Source organism: Mesoplodon mirus (genome assembly GCF_964341445.2).
Source record: "Mesoplodon mirus genome assembly, chromosome: 7".
Taxonomy (NCBI): Eukaryota; Metazoa; Chordata; class Mammalia; order Artiodactyla; family Ziphiidae; genus Mesoplodon; species Mesoplodon mirus.
The window spans coordinates 116,919,743-116,941,147 of NC_138983.1; the positions used below are offsets into that span (position 1 = coordinate 116,919,743).

Here is a 21,405-nt window from a genome sequence, read left to right on the forward strand (position 1 = left end):
ACTCCAGCATAGACAGAAGAAAGCTACACCGAAATATTTTTGCACCCACTTTTGCTCTGCATCCATTAAAATTTGTATTCTTGGCTACTAATGCTGGGCTCTTAATAGATCTTAATATGGTCTGATAGAATTTGTGAGTGAAAGAAAGATATTTGTAGCCCATCAGAAAACTTTGTAGCTTAGAATTTTGCTTTAAAGTGAAAAAAACCTACTGCAAAATTAACAGTGGAGATCACATTTTCTTTTTTTTTTTTTTTTTTTTTTTTTTTTTGCGGTACGCAGGCCTCTCACCGCTGTGGCCTCTCCCGTTGTGGAGCACAGGCTCCAGACGCACAGGCCCAGTGGCCATGGCTCACGGGCCCAGCCGCTCCGCGGCACGTGGGATCCTCCCGGACCGGGGCACGAACCCGTGCTCCCTGCGTTGGCAGGCGGACTCCCAACCACTGTGCCACCAAGAAAGACCCACATTTTCTTTTTAATTAATTTATTTTTGGCTGTGTTGGGTCTTCGTTGCTGCGCATGGGCTTTCTCTAGTTGCAGCGAGCGGGGGCTACTCTGCGTTGTGGTGCGCGGGCTTCTCGTTGCGGTGGCTTTTCTTGTGGAGCACGGGCTCTAGGCACGTGGGCTTTGGTAGTTGTGGCTCACGGGCTCTAGAGTGCAGGCTCAGTTGTGGCGCACGGGCTTAGTTGCTCCACGGCATGTGGGATCTTCCCAGACCAGGGATCGAACCTGGAATTCACCAGGAATACACCCTGCGTTGGCAGGTGGATTCTCAACCACTGCACCCCCAGGGAAGCCCGTGATCACATTTAAAAATGTATGAAAATATCAATATGTTGGTTTGTAGGAATGAATGGATGAAATTTTCAGTGTCAGATTATTTAAATGGTTGAAAAATGATATTTTATTCAAGGCTTTTTTTTCTTTCAAGTTTTACTTTGTAACTTAAACATCTTTAATCTCGGAGCAAAACCAGGAGGTACTATCATATCACCTCACTTCTTTTTTTTTTTTTTTTTTTTTTTTTTCCTGGTACGCGGGCCTCTCACTGTTGTGGCCTCTCCCATTGCGGAGCACAGGCTCCGGACGCGCAGGCTCAGCGGCCATGGCTGACAGGCCCAGCCGCTCCGCGGCATGTGGGATCTTCCCAGCCCGGGGCACGAACCCGTGCCCCCTGCATTGGCAGGCGGACTCTCAACCACTGCGCCACCAGGGAAGCCCTCACCTCACTTCTTCAGTTTTTTTTTTTTAAAGGGTTGGAAGGTTGATGAGAATTTAAACACATGTCCAGACTTTGCCAGACTTGCTTAACATTGGTACCCAAGGTATGATGAAAGAAACAGAGATCAGAAAAAAAGAGGTAGATGGGAAGGAACCAGTAAGCAAATATTGTTCAACTATAACAGATGTTATAGTTAAGAAAATGTTAGGAAGACTATAAGAGAGAAATACACAGGGTGTTACAGCAGAAGATATTATGATTGTGCATTTCATCATTAGCCAGATGCCTAAAATTATAAGCCATAAGTAAAAATGATTTTTTAAACTAATAATAACAGAAACTACCCTTGATCTTAGCCAAAAGGCCAAGAAGCGATGATTTTTTGTTATACCAGTGTATATTTATTTATCATACTTCTAAATATAACTAGTTTCATCATAAAAAATCCTAAACTAGAATATATTCAAATATACATAATGACTTGCATCCTTCTCATAACTTACAACAAAAATTTATATGCAATTTTAAGATTGTTAGTATTGAAATATGAAAAATTTCAGCTGTGACATCAATACGATTTACTGAAAGTAACAAATAACTTTTAAATGTACTTTCGTTACCTTTAAGAATATATCCAGGGATTCCTTGGTGGTGTAGTGGTTAAGAATCCGTCTGCCAATGCACGGGACATGGGTTTGAGCCCTGGTCCCGGGAAGATCCAATATGCCGTGGAGCAGCTAAACCCGTGCACCACAACTACTGAGCCTGTGCTCTAGAGCCCGCGAGCCACAACTACTGAATCCACTCACCACAACCACTGAAACCTGCGTACCTAGAGCCCACGCTCTGAAACGAGAAGCCACGACAGTAAGCCCGCACACTGCAACGAACAGTAGCCCCCACTCGCCGCAACTAGAGAAAGCCCGCGTACAGCAACAAAGACCCAACACAGTCAAAAATAAATAAATAAAATAAATAAATTTTTTTTAAAAAAGAATATATCCAGGGACTTCCCTGGTAGCGCAGTGGTTAAGAATCTGCCTGCCAATGCAGGGGACGTGGGTTCGAGCCCTGGTCCGGGAAGATCCCACATGCCACGGAGCAACTAAGCCCGTGTGCCACAACTACTGAGCTTGTGCTGTAGAGCCTGCAAGCCACAGCTACTGAGTCTGCGTGCCACAACTACTGAAGTGCGCGATCATAGAGCCCGTTGCTCTGCAACAAGAGAAGCCACCGCAACAAGAAGCCCGTGCACCGCAACGAAGAGTAGCCCCCGTTCGCCTCAACTAGAGAAAGCCCGTGCACGGCAACAAAGACCCAATGCAGCCAAAAATAAATAAATTCAAAAAAAAAGTTCCATTAAAAGAAAAAAGAATATATTCATTAATTCTGAATTTTCAGGACCTCTAATAAATAAAACTAAAAATTATAGCCTTACATATGTATATATAATAAATGCTATTATAGGACTTGGAAGTAATTTTGCTTTTCAAAGTAAATAGTATTCTCCTTATAATCTTACTCTAATAAATTCAGGATTTTATTAAAAATACCAGGAAACTTTGGGTCACTCAAGGTATAATGTCAGAAATTGTGAATTATTAAGGTAGAATGATTGTTTTTGCTATATAATCCTATAGGCTTGGCAAATTTTTTTTCTAAAGTGACCAGATCGTAAATGTTTTTGACTTTGCAGGCTATGTAGTCTCTGTCTCAACAACTCAACTTTGCCGTTTTAGCATGAAAGTAGCCATATACAATATGTAAATGAATAGACATGTTTGTGATCCAATGAAACTTTATTTCCAAAAACAGGTGGTTGGCTGAATTTTGCCCCTGGGCCATAGATTGCTAATCCCTGTTTTATGTGGAGGAGATTAGTTAACAGTAATTTCCCAAATGGAATTATTTATACAATTGCCATTCCAAGCATCCTTAACTTATTTTTCTTAAGATTTATATGTTTTTGTTTATTTTATTTTTAAATAGGAGCACCCAGGCTAAAATGTCAAGAACTCTTGAATTATATCATGGATACAGTGAAAGATTCATCTAATTGTGCCATTTATGGAGCTGATTGTAGCAACATATTGCTGAAGGACATTCTTTCAGTGAGAAAATACTGGTGTGAAATATCTCAGCAACAGTGGACAGGTATGTTTTAAAGTTTGTTACTTGTGAATTTTTCCTTGTGAAATGAAATTTCACCAAAAGAGCATTGAGTCTATTTATATCCCCCAAATGACCTCACAGTTTAACAGTACCTTAGTGAAATTAAATGATTATAGAATCTGACACTTTTCATGTATTATGTACTTCTTAAATTGTCACTAATAATGTATTTGGTGCCTGCTATCAGAACTAGAATTACAGAATTGAAAGGTGCCATGCCTGTCCTCAAAGACTTGACCGTCCAATGACAGAAAAAAACAAGTAAACCAAAAGTTATAATGCAGTGAGTTCACAGATCAGTGACACCTAAATGCAACAATGATTAAAGTAGAAAGAAGAAAACCAAGCGAGATGTCATAAAAGGGAAAGCAAGAGAATTTCCAGTTGGAAGGGGTGTGACATTTAAAGTGTTGTAGAAATAATAAGATGCAGAAGTATCCATTAGGACTAGGCAGTTTGCAGGTCACTGGTTAGGTAATTGAAATGAAATATTAGAATAGAATATATAGGACCCAGTGACTAACAAGATAAGTAGAGGGGTGCCATGGAGGTATTGTTGACAGTTTGTAGGTGAGAGGTACTAAGAGACCACAAAGGAAGTTTGGTCAGAGGCTGAAATTTTTGAGTTTATTGATTTCAAAAGTGAAGTATTTCTGGCTCTGGGTGGCTTAATGGGTGAAAATGGTATTTGGCTTTAATGAGGTGACTTTAAGCCAGATGTCAAAGTCTTCTAATACAGCCACCTCTGAAAATTTAGAAACTCAGTATTTTTCATTGAGAAGTATTCAAGATAAATTGTGCTAACTTAAAAGACATTTATCTATATTTTTTACCATCAGTTTATTATTTCAAAATAAGATGTTTGTGGACCATAAACCCATGACCTAATCAGTGGTCTACATTGTATTCTACTGTTCCCACATGAATAAAAGCCTTAGCTATTGCTTAATTTCTTATCTGGGGCCTTTGCTGTTGCTCTGAACACAAAGGAGGCTTTGTCCCAAACAGAGGCCTCAGTAAGCCTAGTGGCAGCCTTTAGAGAATAGGCCAGTGATATCTAGGGTACACCGACACGTCTGTCACCAAAATGGTTCAGCCTAAATATTTAGAATATTTGTACATTTTAGATTATTACTTGTAACTATGGGTCTCTGAAACAAAGGCAGTCGTTCCTCTAGTCTCTTTACTCTGATTCCATCATCTGGCATGTTCTCTGAAATTCTCTATTTTTAAGCAAACTACTTTCACTTCTAATAGTCAGTCTTTTTGTTGAATTTTTTTGTTTAGTTAGTTACCTTCTCTGAAATTTACTTCTCTAAGGAAGCCTGCTCAAGAAGTGAAGTTTACATTCAAAATATATTTGGTAGAGGTGGTGATTGAAGCCATGGTTATGGATGAGATTGTCTAGGGAGAGAGTTTAGAGTGAGATGAGAAGATGGCCTTAGTCTTCTAAACCAACATTTCCATATAAATTTTGGAATCAGCTTGTTGATTTCTACAAAAAATCCTGCTGGGATTTTATTGGTATCATGTTGAACCTATTGAACTAAGGAGCAATAGACATCTTAACATAGACTCTTCCAGTCCATGAACATGATATATCTCTCCATTTATTTACATCTTTTTTGATTTATCAGCATACAGAGTTTGTATATTTTTGTTAGATTTATACTGCAGTAGTTTGTAAATTTTACTGTCTTTTGAAAACATTTTCTGTTCCATGTTCAGAAGTACAGTTGACTTTTGTATACCATATTGATCTGGGACCTTGCTAAAATTGCTTATTAGATCTAGGAGCTCTTTTGTTCATTCTGGGGAATTTTCTGTTTAGACAGTTGTGTCATCTGCAAGTAGTAGAGAGTTTTTTGTTCCTTCATTTCTGAGCCATGTGGCCTTATTTCTTTTTTCTACCTTATATAGACTAGGACCTCAGTATGATTTTTTTTTTTTTTTTTTTTTTTCGCTATGCGGGCCTCTCACTGTTGTGGCCTCTCCCGTTGCGGAGCACAGGCTCAGCTGCCATGGCTCACGGGCCCAGCCACTCCACAGCATGTGGGATCCTCCCAGACTGGGGCACAAACCCGCGTCCCCTGCATCGGCAGGCGGACTCTCAACCACTGCGCCACCAGGGAAGCCCTGATTTTTTTTTTTAATGGTAAGATGTGCATAACATAAAATTTACCATTTTAACCATTTTTGCATATACAATTCAGTGGCATTAAGTATATTCACATTGTTATGCAACCATCACGACTCATTTCCAGAATCTTCCAAACTGAAACTGTACCCATTAAACGGGAACTTCCCCTGCTCCCCACCTCCAGCTCTTGACAGCCATTCTACTTTCTGTCTCTGAATTTGACTACCCTAGTACCTCCTATAAGTGAAATTGTACAGTATTTGTCCTTTTCTGAATGGCTTATTTCACTTAGCATAATGCATAAGGTTCTTCCATGTTGTAGCATATGTCAGAGTTTTCTTCCTTTTTAAGTCTGGATAATATTCCATTGTATGTGTATACTACATTTTGTTTATCCATTCATCTGTCATTGGACCCTTGGATTGTTTCTACATTGGGATATTGTGAATAACTCTACTATGAACATGGTATACACATAGTTCTTTGAGTCCTTGCTTTCAATTGGGTATATATTCAGAAGTGGAATTACTTCATCATATGGTAATTCTGTGTTTAATTTTTTGAGTACCCACCATACTGTTTTCCACAAGGGCTACACCATTTTACATTTTCATCAGCAATGCACAAGTGTTCCAATTTCTCCACACCTTCACCAACACTTCTTTTTCTTTTTCTTTCTTTCTTTTTTTGATAATAGCCATCCTAATGTAAAGGTGTATGAAGTGGTGTCTCATTGTGATTTTGATTTGCATTTCCTTAATGACTGGTGATGTTGAACTTATCATGTGCTTATTGGCCATTTGTATATCATCTTTGGACAAAAGTCTATTCAAATCTTTTGCCCAGTTTTTAATCGGGTTGTTTGCTTTTTGTTGTTGGATTGTAGGAGTTCTTTATGTATTCTATATTAATCCCTTATCAGATACATGGTTTGGAAATATTTTCTCCCATTCCATGGGATGCCTTTACCTCTGATGATAGTGTCCTTTGACGCACAAAAGGTTTTGCTTTGATGAATACAGTCTATCTATTTTTTTCTTTTGTTTCCTGTGCTTTTGGGGTCATTTCCAACAAATCATTGCCAAATCCAATGTTATGAAACTTTCCCCCTGTGTTTTCTTCAAAGAGATTTATAGTTTTTCCTCTGATATGATTTTGATTAGGAGTAGTGAGAAGAGACATCCTTCCTTGTCCTGTTCCTGGTTTTAGGGGGAAACTTTCAGTGTTTGATCATCAGCACATTAGCTATTTTTTTTAAATAAATAAATTAATTAATTAATTAATTAATTTTTGGCTGCATTGGGTCTTCATTGCTGCACGTGGGCTTTCTCTAGTTGCGGCGAGCAGGGGTTTCTCTTTGCTCCAGTGTGCAGCTTTCTCATTGTGGTGGCTTCTCTTGTGGAGCACGGGCTGCAGGTGCATGGGCTTCAGTAGTTGTGGCTTGTGGGCTCAGTAGTTGTGGCTCATGGGCTCTAGAGCACAGATTCAGTAGTTACGGCGCACGGGCTTAGTTGCTCCATGGCATGTGGGATCTTCCCGGACCAGGGCTCGAACCCGTGTCCCCTGCAATGGCAGGTGGATTCTTATACACTGTGCCACCAGGGAAGTTCAGCATATTAGCTGTTAATACAAGTTGAGGACATTCCCTTCTATTCTGGTTGCTCATGGTTTTTTATCATGAATGGATATTGAATTGTTAATTTTTTTCCTGCATATATTGAGATAATCTTTTTTTTTTTTTTTTTTTTTTTTTTTTTTTTTGCTGTACGCGGGCCTCTCACCGTTGTGGCCTCTCCCGCTGCGGAGCAGAGGCTCCGGACGCGCAGGCTCAGCGGCCATGGCTCACGGGCCCAGTCGCTCCGCGGCATGTGGGATCCTCCCGGACCGGGGCACGAACCCGTGTCCCCTGCATCGGCAGGCGGACTCTGAACCACTGAGCCACCAGCGAAGCCCAATCATAAGTTTTTTTGTCTTTAGTTTATTGATATGGTGAATTATGTTGATCAGTTTTTCACAGGTTGAGTCAACCTTGTGTTCCTCGGATATACCCTATTAGGGCATGATGTATTATCCATTTTATATATTACTGGATTGGATTTGGAGGTGGTGGTGGTTGTAAGGTTTTTAATTATGAATTCAGTTTCTTTAATAGATGCAGGATTATTTAGGTTACATATTTTCAGTGACCTTTGGAATTTGTTTCTTTAAGAATTTGTTCATTTCATGTAAGTTGTTGAATGTATGAGTATAAAGTTGTTCTTGAACATTATTGTCTCATTATCCTTTTAATGCGCTTAGGCTCTGTAGTGGTATGCCTCTTTCATTACTGAGTCTGATCTTATGATTATTAGTTCCTTACTTCTGATTGTTTTGGATTTCATTTCTTCTCTAGGTTCTTAAGCTTAGATCATTGATTTGAGAGCTTCTTTCCAAATATGTGCATTTAATATAATAAGTTCTTCTCTAAACACTACTTTAGTCACATCTCACAAATGTTGACAATGTTGTTTTTTTCTTTTTCTTTAGTTCAAAATATGTTCTAGATTTTTTTGAGGATTTCCCTTTGACCCTGGATTATTTGGAAGCATGTTGTTTAATTCCCATTCATTTGGGGTAATTATCCTGTTTTGTTTTCCTTTTGTGGTTTAATGTTATGGTCAGAGACCATGCTTTTTATAACCAAAATTATTTATAACTGTTATTATTTCTTTTATGATCAAGGATAAGGTCTAACTTGGTGAGTGTTCCATATGCGTTTGAAAAGAATGTGTATCTGCTATTGTTGGATGAATTATTCCGTGTGGCAGTTAGAGTCAGCTGGTTGATGGTGTTCAGTTGTATAACAAACTGGTATGAAAGCATGAGTGACAAGTGAGAAAATGGATTAACAAATACAACATTTTCAAAAGTTTTGGTTACAAGGGGAAGGGAAAAGGGGGTCCTATTAAAAGAAGAGAGTGATTGGAGTACACGTACATGTAATCAGAAGGATTCAGTGAAGAGAGAGTAGTTGAATACACAGGAAAATTGCTCGTGTATGTTTCCTGAGAAGAAGGGATTCCAAAGCAAGAGCCCTAAGATTGTCCTAAGGAAGAAAATAGTTTTTCGAATAAGGTAGAAAGGAAGAAAAGTTAAAAACCTTTAGTTGCTTTCTTATATAACTAATATAAAATATGGACTTCCCTTCAGGTCTTGGAAGTGCTACATAGTTTTGCTTCTGCCTATCTCTCTGACCTTAAAGCCCACCCCATCCTTCTAATTTCTATGCTCTAGCTACAGTGGCCTTTATTCAGATTCTCTAACCCAGTGATTTTCAAACTTTTTTTTAAATAGACTTTTTTTTTTAGAGCAGTTTTAGATTCACAGGAGAATTGGGCAGAAAGTACAGAGTCCCCATATATCCCCTTACCTCACACGTGCACAGCAACATCCAGCACCAAAGCGGTACATTTGTTTCCATCAGTGAACCTACGCTGACACCTCATATCACTCAAAGTCCATAGTTTACACTGTCACTCTTGGTGTTGTACATTCTATAGCTTTTGAGAAATGTATAATGATATGTGTCCACCATTATTGTATCACAGAGAATAGTTTCACTGCCCTGAAAATCGTCTGTGCTCTGCCTATATATCCCTCTCTCCACCTTGATCCCTAGCAACCACTGATCTTTTTAACTGTCTCCATAGTTTTGCCTTTTCCAAAATGTCATATAGTTGGAATCATACAGTCTATAGTATTTTCAGAGTGGCTTCTTTCATTTAGTAATTCGCATTTAAAGTTCCTCCATGTCTTTTCATGGCTCGATAGCTCATTTCTTTTTAGCACTGAATAATATTTCATTGTCTGGATTTACCACAGTTTAATTATCCATTCACTTAGTGAAGGACATGTTGATTGCTTGCAAGTTTTGGCGATTATGAATGAAAATGCTATAAACATCTGTGTACAGATAAGTTTTCAGCTCATTTGGGTAAATGCTGAGGAGCATGATTGCTGGACCATATGGTAAAAGTATGTTTAGTTTTTTAAGAAACTACCAAACTGTCTTCCAGAGTGGCCATTGTCGATTTCTATATTAAAAATCAGTAAAGCATAATTTTTGTAATTAGTTTTAATTAAAAAATAGGAGTGCTAATATTTTCTTCTGACATAGCTGTGGATCATCTCACACACTTCTGTTTAGAGAGTATAAGCTCTTTCTTACCTGTGGCATTTGTTCTTTTTTCAGAGGCTACCCTTTTTTTTTTTTTTTTTTTTTTTTTCGGTACACGGGCCTCTCACTGTTGTGGCCTCTCCCGTTGCGGAGCACAGGCTCCGGACGCGCAGGCTCAGCGGCCATGGCCCACGGGCCCAGCCGCTCGGCGGCATGTGGGATCTTCCCGGACCGGGGCACGAACCCGTGTCCCCTGCAGTGGCAGACGGACTCTAAACCACTGCGCCACCAGGGAAGCCCGTCAGAGGCTACCCTTTGTATGGCCTGTTTTTTCTCATCCTTCAAGTCTCAGTTTAAATGTCACGGCCATTTTCTGATTGTTTTTCCTAATTTCTTCCTCTCTTTTTATTTTCTACCGTGGTACTCTTTCCTTCATAGTACTTTTGTGAAGATAAATGACATGCTTCTAAATAATTCATGGGTGGAAAGAAAATTCTCAGGGCACCTTTAAAACTGAATGAAAATGAAAATTACAACATATCAAAATTTGTGGAATGTAGCTAAAGTTATGTTGAGAGGGTAATTTATAGCATTAAATGCCTACATTAGAAAAGAGGAAAGATATCAAATTAATAATCTTAGCCTCCATCTCAAGAAACTAGAAAAACAAACAAATCCAAAGGCGCTTCAGCAGACGATAAGAACAGAGATCGATGAAAACAGAAAACAATAAAGGAAAATTATTGAAACAAAAAGCTGATTCTTTGAAAACATCAAAATCTAGAACCTCTAGCAAGAGTGAGTAAGGTAAAGAAAGACACAAATTATTGATATTAGGAATTAAATGGGATATAATTGCAGATTCCACAGATACTGAAAGCATAGTAAGGGAATGCTATAAACAACTCTACACACATAAATTTGATGACTGAAAATAAATGGAACAATTCCTTAAAACCACACACTTTCAAAACTCACCCAGTATGAAGTAGGTAATCTGTATACTTCTGCAACCAGTAAAGAAATCAAATCTGTAATTTAAAACTTTTCATTAAAAAAATTGGGAACAAGACAAGGGTATTCACTGTCACCACTCCTATTCAACATTGTACTGGAGGTCCTAGCTAGGGCAGTTAGGCAAGAAAAGGGTAATTGGCATACAGATTGGAAAGGAAGAAATAAAACTGTTCACATTTGTAGATGATATGGCTGTCTATGTGTAAAATCCCAAGGAATCTACATTTAATGATGTCATTTGGGGTTTTATTTTATTTTCTTAACTCCAGAAACTCCTTTAAAAAAATTTATTGAAGAATAGTTGATGTTGTGTTAATTTCTGCTATACAGCAAAGTGACTTGGTTGTACATATATATATTCTTTTTCATATTCTTTCCATTATGGTTTATCACAGGATATTGAACATAGTTCTCTGTGCTATACAGTAGGACCTTGTTGTTTATCCATCCTATATATAAAAGTTTGCATCTGCTAATCTCAGACTCCCAATGCTTCCCTCCCCTACACCTCCCTCCACTTTGACAACCACAAGTGTGTTCTTTATGTCTGTGAGTCTGCAGAAACTGCTTTTTAATATCATGCTGTTTTGCTATCTGCTCTGAGCTTTTTTTGTTGTTGAATTCATGGAGAAAGGGAATTCATTTGGAGGCATGCACTGCCGCCTTTTTTGGAGAAGTATGACTCTACTCTTCTGAGACTTTTGTTGAATGTCTTATACCAGCTTTTTTTTTTTTTACCCACTTACTAGGGGAATATGTTGGATTCTCTGAGAACTGGGATAATTTCCCCAAGTAAAATAAAAGCCGTGAAAGTTGAGATTTAATCAGAGACAGAGAGTTGCATTGTTGGCTTCTCCTGTTTCACCACTTTGCTCTTGCTAAGTAATAAGAAGGAAATGCTAAAGATAACGCGTCCTGTTTTTCTGTCTCCAAATTTGTGTGTGTTAATTCATGTTTTTACCATTATTTAGGTATTGCATGTAGTGAAAAAACTTTGGGAAGCACTTGTGAAGAGTTCTATAAAGTCAGATATGATAGGAATCATTTGAAAAATCATTTTTCTTACTATTTGATGTTTGAGGTTTTTATATTGTCCTTATTCTTTTGAATTTAACATTTCTGACTTTAAGCTATTTCTGCAGAATTATTTGACATATACAGTTGAAATTATTCTTAAGTCACTTTGCTAACTGAGGACTTCCTAATTATCTCTTTATGGGAAGAAAATCCTGCCTTAGCAACTTTGCTTTTCATTGTGTTGGGAGATAATTCTCAATGCATTTCACGTTTCTGCATGTCATGTCAAAGACATGACACTGACTGTTCTTTTCCAGACTGTTCTTTAAAGTATGTGTGTACAGTGAGCCTTGGAAGATAGAGATGATAGAGATGATGGCCTCCTCCAGAACAAAGGACAGGTTTGCTTGCAGCTCATTGCTTGGGATTTCTCTCCTGTATTGTAGCTCATCATTTGCACTGTGTCACCTGTCCCTCTTCACATTGCTTTTGAGATTGAGGAATTTATGCAAAAATGAAGGTACTCTGGCTACTATCATTCCTGTGAGAAATAAATTGTCCTCTTTCTCTGATCAGGAATTCCATGTCTTCTGCCAACATCCATGAAACTGGCATTCTAATTTGTTAGGTTACAAATAGCGTAAAGTCTCAGGTCTTTCACAGTTCTTGACACACTTTACACACATTATTAATCAAATAGCACTAAGACAAAACAAAACAAAACTGTGGAGAGTACACTGTCAAGTGCTTTGTTAGGCCTAGCTGAAGGAATTTAGGAATAGAGGAGTTAAGTAGCTTATCTGAGATCTGGCTTTTTTTTTTTTTTTTTTGCGGTACGGGGGCCTCTCACTGTGTGGCCTCTCCCGTTGCGGAGCACAGGCTCCGGACGCACAGGCTCAGCGGCCATGGCTCATGGGCCCAGCCACTCTGCGGCATGTGGGATCTTCCCGGACTGGGGCACGAACCCGTGTCCCCTGCATCGACAGTTGGACTCTTAACCACTGCGCCACCAGGGAAGCCCCTGAGATCTGGCTTTTAAACTGGCGTTCACATACTCTGCTGCCTGTAGTTCCTGTCTTGAAAGTGGTTTAATTTATAAAAATAAATATTGATGGAATGCTCTTATGTATTAAGTATAAATTAGTATAATTTCTAATCTTTTGTCTGTGGGATTATTGAAATTTAAATTGTGACATCTAAGTTAAATGTTTTGATAGTTTTCTTTTTAAAAACATAGCTAACATGTTTGTTTTTTTTTAAGAATTGTTCTCTGTGTACTTCCGTCTGTATCTTAAACCTTCACAAGACATTAATAGAGTTTTGGTGGCTAGAATAATTGAAGCTGTGACCAAAGGATGCTGTTCGCAGACTGATGGATTAGATTCCAAATTTTTGGATTTTTTTTCTAAGGCTATTCAGCATGCAAGGTAACCTAATCTGTTTTTGTTTTGTACTCGAAATCCATTTGATCTTTTTGCAAGACTGTGTTTTAGATTCCGTAACTAAATTTTACCAACTTGAAAACATCACTGGCCGACTATAGTAGAACTAGTGGATTCCCAAGGAAAGTGTTAGGTCCAGCACTTCCTGAATATCCAATATGCAGAACATGTAATGATGTTCTTGAGTGGGGAGATCTGTCTTGCTTTTTTAATAACAGGAAAAGCTATATGGCCTCTAAGTATTTTTATTTTCCTGATTTTTGAAGATAGATGTAATGTGCTAAGAATAAAATGAAATAGGAATATATTTTGGAAATATCAATATCTTATATTTGTGTGGCATTACCCAGTTTATAATGTGAAATATTTTATAAATGGTAGGTATTACAAATTAGTTTTATATAATTTTAGACAGTGTTTCAGCAGCAGGGATAGCTAACAGGAGTGATCTCCCAGTGCCAAATAGGAAGTATTTTTTGTTGTTGCTAAGTAGTGCTGCTATGATTTTTCTGAATAATTCTGAAAGTAAGGCTACTATTATTTGAAAATCAGAACTTTTATTTCTTTCAGCACGCAACTTCATTACTGTCTTCAGTTTCTGCATTTTCCCCCGTTATATTAAGTCTGTTTATTTTCTGTTACAGACAAGAAAAGAGCTCTGCAGGTCTAAATCATATCTTAGCAGCATTTATTATCTTCCTCAAGACTTTGGCTGTTAATTTTCGAATTCGAGTATGTGAATTAGGAGATGAAATTCTTCCTACCTTACTTTATATCTGGACTCAACATAGACTTAATGATTCCTTAAAAGAAGTAATTATTGAGTTATTTCAACTACAAATTTATATCCATCATCCAAAGGGAGCCAAAACTCATGAAAAAGGTATAAAGAAAGTTTTTGCTATTTTGAATTTGCTTCTTCGTTGAAATATAGAGGATTAAGTATGAAATCTGTATGTTATAGGAGGTTATGACCTTCCTCTGGATTGCTGTGCTTGGTAATAGTGTCAGTCATGAGGATATTCTTTACACTTTTTTTTTCTTTAATTTGAAACTATGGTAGGTAGCAAATCATATCATGCCTTACCATTTGTTCAGTACAATGCTATGTTTTGTGAGGACTACAAACAAACATGAGACACTGTTCCCTCTAGGAGCTGATTATGCAGCAATAATTAGGTGCTAAGAAGTGTGACACAGACTGTAAGAGTAAAAGAATTTAGAGAGGGCAGGGTCTTGTTTATCTACATGTTGCTTTTATTAGAAAATAAAATAGATAAATGAAGATTGAACTAGCCAGATTAGTCAGTTCCCAAGGAAGATAAATACATATTTGCTAGGGAAACCAGAAATGAATGACTTATCCTCCCTTCATTCCTTTATGTTTGTCTTTCACCAAAAGAGTATTGCATGGATGATGTAGCTCCATTCAGTAGACAGGAACTTTACTGGGTGGAACTGGAATTGAACGAGTTCTCTCATGCTTAGGCTGTGTTTTGAATCTGGCTTGTACTAGCCTTTGGACCAGTTCATCATGGCTAGTGTAATGACCTTATTAAGGAAATTCATTGAATAATAGCTAAAATAGAGGAAAACTCTTGTAGCCACTTTTTATCAAAAGCAGCTGTGTATGTTTCATGGGCTTTTCTAGTATGTATAGTTAGATGTATTTGTAGCCCATGAAACCACTGTGGGTGAAAGAATGGTGCCTTTCCTTAGTTTTTCATCTTTCACATAGCTCTCACCAGAATGAAAATCAGGCTTATTAAGAGATGGTGAGACATGTTTAGGGTTTTAGTTAAGTGCATGTTTAGGATGAATTGAAAATTGGCAGACGATGAGGCTGTCAGAAACACGAATATAGTTTTAGTATACATTAATAGATTTTATTAGGTTCTTTAATAGATTAATTAAATTCATTAATAGATTTTAAATAGGTTCTTCGTTTTGTGGGAGGAAACAGCCCCATTGTTCCCCATACTCATCAGATCACGTTTGGAAATATTATGCTTTCCAGATTTTGTGGAGTCATCATTTTAAGAGGGACATAAGTTGACTGGAGTGTGTCTAGGGAAAGATGACTGGGATGATGATAAGCCTGGATAGCATGTTATTTGTACACTTGTTGAAGGAACTGGTAATGTTTTTCTCTTAAAGACATACAGAGAAGTTGGTCCTTACATAAAAGAGGGGAAATATTAATTTGCTTTGGGGGAGAGAAGAAATTAAAGTTTGATTGAGATTTTGATTGAATTGGTTAGAGATAGTTAGATCAGAATATGGAAGAATTTTATAAGAAATACAGTTAACTGAGTGTGAAATGTGTGAAGTGGACATCGTTATGAAGTAGAGCTTGTCAAGGATATTGTCAGAAGAGCCATTGGTACTAAATAGGCTGGACCAGATGTCTTCTAATGTTGTTTCCACCTTAACAGCTGAATAGTTTTGTGGGAGTTGGCAGTGCAAATGGATTGTACATATAAATTATATTTTAACTTAATTATTTTTAAAAATTACAGGTGCCTATGAATCAAGAAAGTGGAAGAGTATCTTATACAATGTATATGATCTGCTAGTTAATGAAATAAGTCATATAGGAAGCAGAGGGAAATATTCTTCAGCATCTCGTAATATTGCTGTCAGGGAAAACTTGATTGAATTGATGGCAGATATTTGTCACCAGGTATAGTAGATCTTGTCACATTTTGAAATTTCCCATTCTCCTTTTATTGGGCCTGTAAAAAGCCTGTAAAATTACTCTGTACATGTAACTATTCCTTTCAAAACACCATAAATATTTAGCATTGCCCTTCTAAGTTAAGAGGTAACTATCTTGCAAATATAAACTTAGGGAAAACTGATGATGAACTTTTCCATTCTTAAGAAAACTATCTACAGGCAATAAGATTATCCTAACCCTATGTGTTTTCTTTCTTTGTTTTTTCCCTGATTTAGAAATCACATGACATGAAATTCATTATTTTAAAGGGTGTAATTCAGTGGTTTTTAGCATTTTCACTCTGTTGTGCAACCATCACCACTAATTCCAGAGCATTTCCATCACTGCCAAAACAAACTTTGTACCTGTTAGCAGTCAGCCTCAATTCCCTGCTTCCAGTTCCTAGCAACTAGCCACTTATCTACTTTCTGCCTCTGTGGATTTGCCTGTTTTGAGCATGTCATATAAATTGAATCATACGATGTGTGGTCTTTTGTGTCTGGCTTCTTTCACTAAGCGTAATGTTTTCAAGGTTCTTCCATGTCGTACCATGAATCAGTATTTCATTCTTTTTTATCGCTGAGTAATATTCAATTGTATGGATATATTACATTTTGTTTACCCATTCATTAGTTGATGGCTTAATGTTTCTTTTGTTTTCCTCCATAGAAGAAATTTTAAAATTTATGCAATTTTTAAAGGTTATACTCCATTTACAGTTATTACAAAATATTGTCTATATTCCCTGTGTTGTACAATACATCCTTACAATAAACTCCCACTCAGTAGTTTGTTACCCCCCATCCCCCACTGGTAACCACTGGTTTGTTCTCTGTATCTGTGAGTCTGCATCTTCTTTGTTATATTCACTAGCTTGTTGTGTTTTTTAGATTCCACATGTAAGTGATATTATACAGTATTTGTCTTTCTCTGTCCGACTTATTTCACTTAGCGTAACGCCCTCCAAGTCTATCCGTGTTGCTGCAAATGGCAGAACTTCTTTCTTTTTTTATGGCTGAGTAGTAGTCTTTTGTGTGTGTGTATGTGTGTGTGTGTGTGTATATATATATATATATATATATATATATATATATATACGTATGTATATACACTCACCAGTCTTTCTTTATCCATTCGTTTCTTGATGGACACTGAAGTTGCTTCCATATCTTGGCAGTTGATGCTGCTGTGAACATTGGGTGCATGTACCTTTTTGAATTAGTGTTTTTGTTTTTTTTGGATATATACCTAGGAGAATTTTACTGGGTCATATGGTAATTTTAATTTTAGTTTTTTGAGAAACCTCCATAGTGTTTTCCACATTAGCTGCACCAATTTACAGTCCCCTCAACAGTGTATGAGGGATCCCTTTTCTCCACATCCTTGCCACTGTTTTTTATTTGTGTTCTTTTTGATGATAACCATTATAACCATTCTGACAGGTGTGAAGTGATATTATGGTTTTGATTTGCATTTTCCTGATGATTAGCATGTTGAGCATCCTTTCATGTGCCTGTTGGTCATCTTCGTTTCCTCTTTGGAAAAATGTATGTTCAGGTCTTCTGCCCATTTTTTAATAATGTTGTTTGTTTGTTTGTTTGATGTTGAGCTGTATGAGCTGTTTATATGTGTGAATGTTAAACCCCTTATCAGTCATATTATTTGCAAACATTTTCTCCCATTCAGTAGGTTGTCTTTTCATTCACTGGATAGTTTCCTTTGCTGTGCAAAAGCTTGTGAGTTTAATTGGGTCCCATTTGCTTATTTTTGCTTTTATTTCCTTTTCTTTAGGAGATGAATCCAAAAGAGTACTGCTATGACTTATGTCAGAGGGTGTTCTGCCTGTGTTTTCCTCTAGGAGTTTTACAGTATTCAGTCTTACATTTATGTCTTTAATTCATTTTATTTTTGTATATGGTATAAGAGGACATTCTAATTTCATTCTTCTACATGTAGCTGTCCAGTTTTCCCAGCACCACTTATTGAAGAGACTGTCTTTTCTCCATTGTATATTCTTGCCTCCTTTGTCATAGATTAATTGACCATAAGTGCATGGATTTATTTCTGGGCTCTCTATCCTGTTCCATTGATTTATGTGTCTTTTTTTGTGCCAGTACCACACTGTTTTGATTACTGTAGCTTTGTAGTCTTTATAGTCTGAAGTCAGGGAGTGTGATTCTTTCAGCTCTGTTCTTTCTCAAGACTGTTTTGGCTATTTGGCGTCTTTTGTGTTTCCATACAAATTTTAAAGTTATTTGTTCTGGTTCTGTGGAAAATGCCATTGGTATTTTGATAGGGATTGCATTGAATCTGTAGATTGCCTTGGGTAATATGGTCATTTTAACAATGTTGATTCTTCCAATCCAAGAACACAGTATATCTTTCCATCTGTTTGTGTTGTCTTCAGTTTCTTTCATCACAGTCTTAAAGTTTTCCAAGGACAGGTCTTTTGTCTCCTGTAGGCAAAAGGTTTATTCTAGGTATTTTATTCTTTTTAATGCAAGGTAAATGGGATTGTTTCCTTAATTTCTCTTTCTGATAGTTCATTAGTGTGTAGAATTGCAACAGATTTCTGTATATTAATTTTGTATCCTGCGACTTTACTCAGTTCATTGATGAGCTCTAGTAGTTTTCTGGTAGCATCTTTAGGATTTTCTATGTATAGTATCATGTCATCTGCAAACAGTGACAGTTTTACTTCTTCTTTTCCAATTTGGATTCCTTTTATTTCTTTTTCTTCTCTGATTGCTGTGGCTAGGACTTCCAAAACTATGTTGAAGAAAAGTGGCAAGAGTGGACATCCTTGTCTTGTTCCTGATCTTAGAGGAAATACGTTCAGCTTTTCACCATTGAGTATGATGTTAGCTGTGGGTTTGTTATATATGGACTTTATTATGCTGAGGTATATTCCCTCTATGCTTGCTTTCTGGTAAGTTTTTATTATAAAATGGATGTTGAATTTTATCAAAAACTTTTTTGTATCTATTGAGATGATCATTTGGTTTTTATTTTTCAGTTTGTTAATGTGCTATATCATACTGATTGATTTGCAAATATTGAGAAATCCTTGCATCCCTGGGATAAATCCCACTTGATCATGGGCTATGATCCTTTTTTTTAATATAAATTTATTTTTATTTATTTGTTTGTTTATGGCTGTGTTGGGTCCTTGTTGCTGCGTGCAGGCTTTCTCTAGTTACGGAGAACAGGGGCTACTCTTTGTTGCGATGCGTGGGCTTCTCATTGTGGTGGCTTACTCTTGTTGTGGAGCACAGGTTCTAGGCGCATGGGCTTCAGTAGTTGTGGCTCACAAGCTCTAGAGCACAGGCTCAGTAGTTGTGGCACATGGGCTTAGTTGCTCCACGGCATGTGGGATCTTCCCGGACCAGGGCTCGAACCCGTGTCCCCTGCATTGGCAGGCGGGTTCTTAGCCACTGCGCCACCAGGGAAGTCCCGGATATGATCCTTTTACTGTATTGTTGGATTCGTTTTGCTAGTATTTTGTTGAGGATTTTTGCATCTATGTTCATCAGTGATATTGGCCTATAATTTTCTTTTTTTGTGATACCTTTGTCTGGTTTTGATATCAGGGTGATGCTGGCCTCATAGTTCAGAATTGTTCCTTCCTCTGCAGTTTTTTGGAATAGTTTCAGGATAGGTGTTAAGTCTCTAAATGTTTGTAGAATTTACCTGTGAAGCCAGCTGTTGCTCTACTTTTGTTTGTTGGGAGTTTTAAAATTACTGATTCAATTTCAGTACTGGTTATTGGTCTGTTCACATTTTCTATTTCTTCCTGGTTCAGTCTTGGGAGATTGTACCTTTCTAAGAATTTGTCTGTTTCTTCTAGGTTGTCCACTTTATTGGCATATAGCTGTTTGTAGTAGTCTCTTATGATCCTTTGTATTTCTGTGGTGTCAGTTGTAACTTCTTTTTCGTTTCTGATTATATTGATTTGGGCCCTCTCCCTTTTTTTCTTGATGAGTCTGCCTAAGGCTTATCAATTTTGTTTATCTTTTCGAAGAACCAGCTTTTAGTTTCATTCATCTTTTCTATTATTTTTTTAGTCTCTATTTCATTTGTCTAAAACCTATGGGACACATCAAAAGCAGTTCTAAGAGGGAAGTTTGACCTCAGAAAAGAAGAAAAATCTCAAATAAACAACCTAACCTTACATCTAAAGGAGGTAGAGAAAGAACAGATGAAACCCAAAGTTAGTAGAAGGAAAGAAATCATAAATATCAGAGCAGAAGTAAATGAAATAGAGACAATGTTTCTTAAGTAAAACTTTTCCCCAGAGATTTGGTTACCATCCTAGGATAATTTCACATGTCAAATATTTTCTTAACACTAAGTTTATGATTTAATATCTTTGGAAACAGAGGTTTTTGCTTTACTTTTAGATGTTTTGGTGCTTTTAGTAAAGTTTCCCAGGAACTAAAACTAATAACTTACTTGGTAATATCTGCTTTCTAGAGAGCCATTATTGTCTGCAAAATGTTTGTTACCATATTTTCATATTCATATATTTCTGTAGTTTATTACTCTTGCTGTATGACTAACCTGTATCTTCATCTAAGAAGGAACATTTTTTCCTAATGAACTATTAGAAACAATAGCAGTATTAAAAAAATAGGTTTCCTTTTGTTGTTTTACAGGTTTTTAATGAAGATACTAGATCTTTGGAGATTTCCCAGTCTTACACAACCACACAAAGAGAATTTAGTGATTACAGTGCACCTTGCAAAAAGAGGAAAATAGAATTAGGCTGGAAAGTAATAAAAGATCATCTTCAGAAGTCACAGAATGATTTTGACATTGTGCCTTGGTAAAATATTGTTTTTTCTCTTTCAGTATCATTTTAGTCTCATTAATTTTTCTCACAAGACCCCCAGTAGATTCCTTTACCTCATTGGCCTGGCCAGAACTAGGTCACTCCCAAAGCAATGACTGACAAAGGGGAAGGTGATTACTAGGACATGTGAGATCAACCACCATGGCTTATCTGCTGGAGGCCAGGAATAGGGCACCTTTCTTAAGCATATTGCCATAGCAAGGAAGAAGGAGAATGGCTGCTTGGTAGGCGATCAGTACTGTGTGTCTCATGGAATTCACTGAGTTGTATACTTCAACACAAAGAGATTTTACCATGCTTGGCACCTTCTAATAGAATTAGATTAGGAAGAAATTAAAGATAGTATTCAGAAATCACAGAATAATTTGGACCTTATGCCATGATAAAGGTTATTTTTTAGTATTTGCTCTGTTCTTTTTTATAAATTTATTTATTTGTTTTTGGTTATGTTGGGTCTTTGTTGCTGCACATGGGGTTTTCTCTAGTTTCAGCGAGCGGGGGCTACCCTTCTTTGTGGTGCGTGGGCTTCTCATTGCGGTGGCTTGTCTTGTTGCGGAGCATGGACTCTAGGTGCACGGGCTTCAGTAGTTGTGGCACGTGGGCTCAGTAATTGTGGCTCACGGGCTATAGAGCGCAGGCTCAGTAGTTGTGGCACACGGGCTTAGTTG

General features: G+C 37.3%; 1 protein-coding gene across 2 annotated transcripts in view; it reads left to right on the forward strand.

The window, feature by feature from the left end:
* ATM (ATM serine/threonine kinase) overlaps positions 1–21,405 on the forward strand; it is a 141,566-nt gene that overhangs the window by 6,989 nt on the left and 113,172 nt on the right. For both annotated transcript variants that reach the window (XM_082629283.1, XM_082629284.1), the window contains exons 6-10: positions 3,212–3,376; positions 12,986–13,151; positions 13,811–14,049; positions 15,686–15,849; positions 20,541–20,710. In XM_082629283.1, the coding sequence (XP_082485409.1) occupies positions 3,212–3,376; positions 12,986–13,151; positions 13,811–14,049; positions 15,686–15,849; positions 20,541–20,710 (904 nt within the window). The remainder of the gene's footprint in view (positions 1–3,211; positions 3,377–12,985; positions 13,152–13,810; positions 14,050–15,685; positions 15,850–20,540; positions 20,711–21,405) is intronic.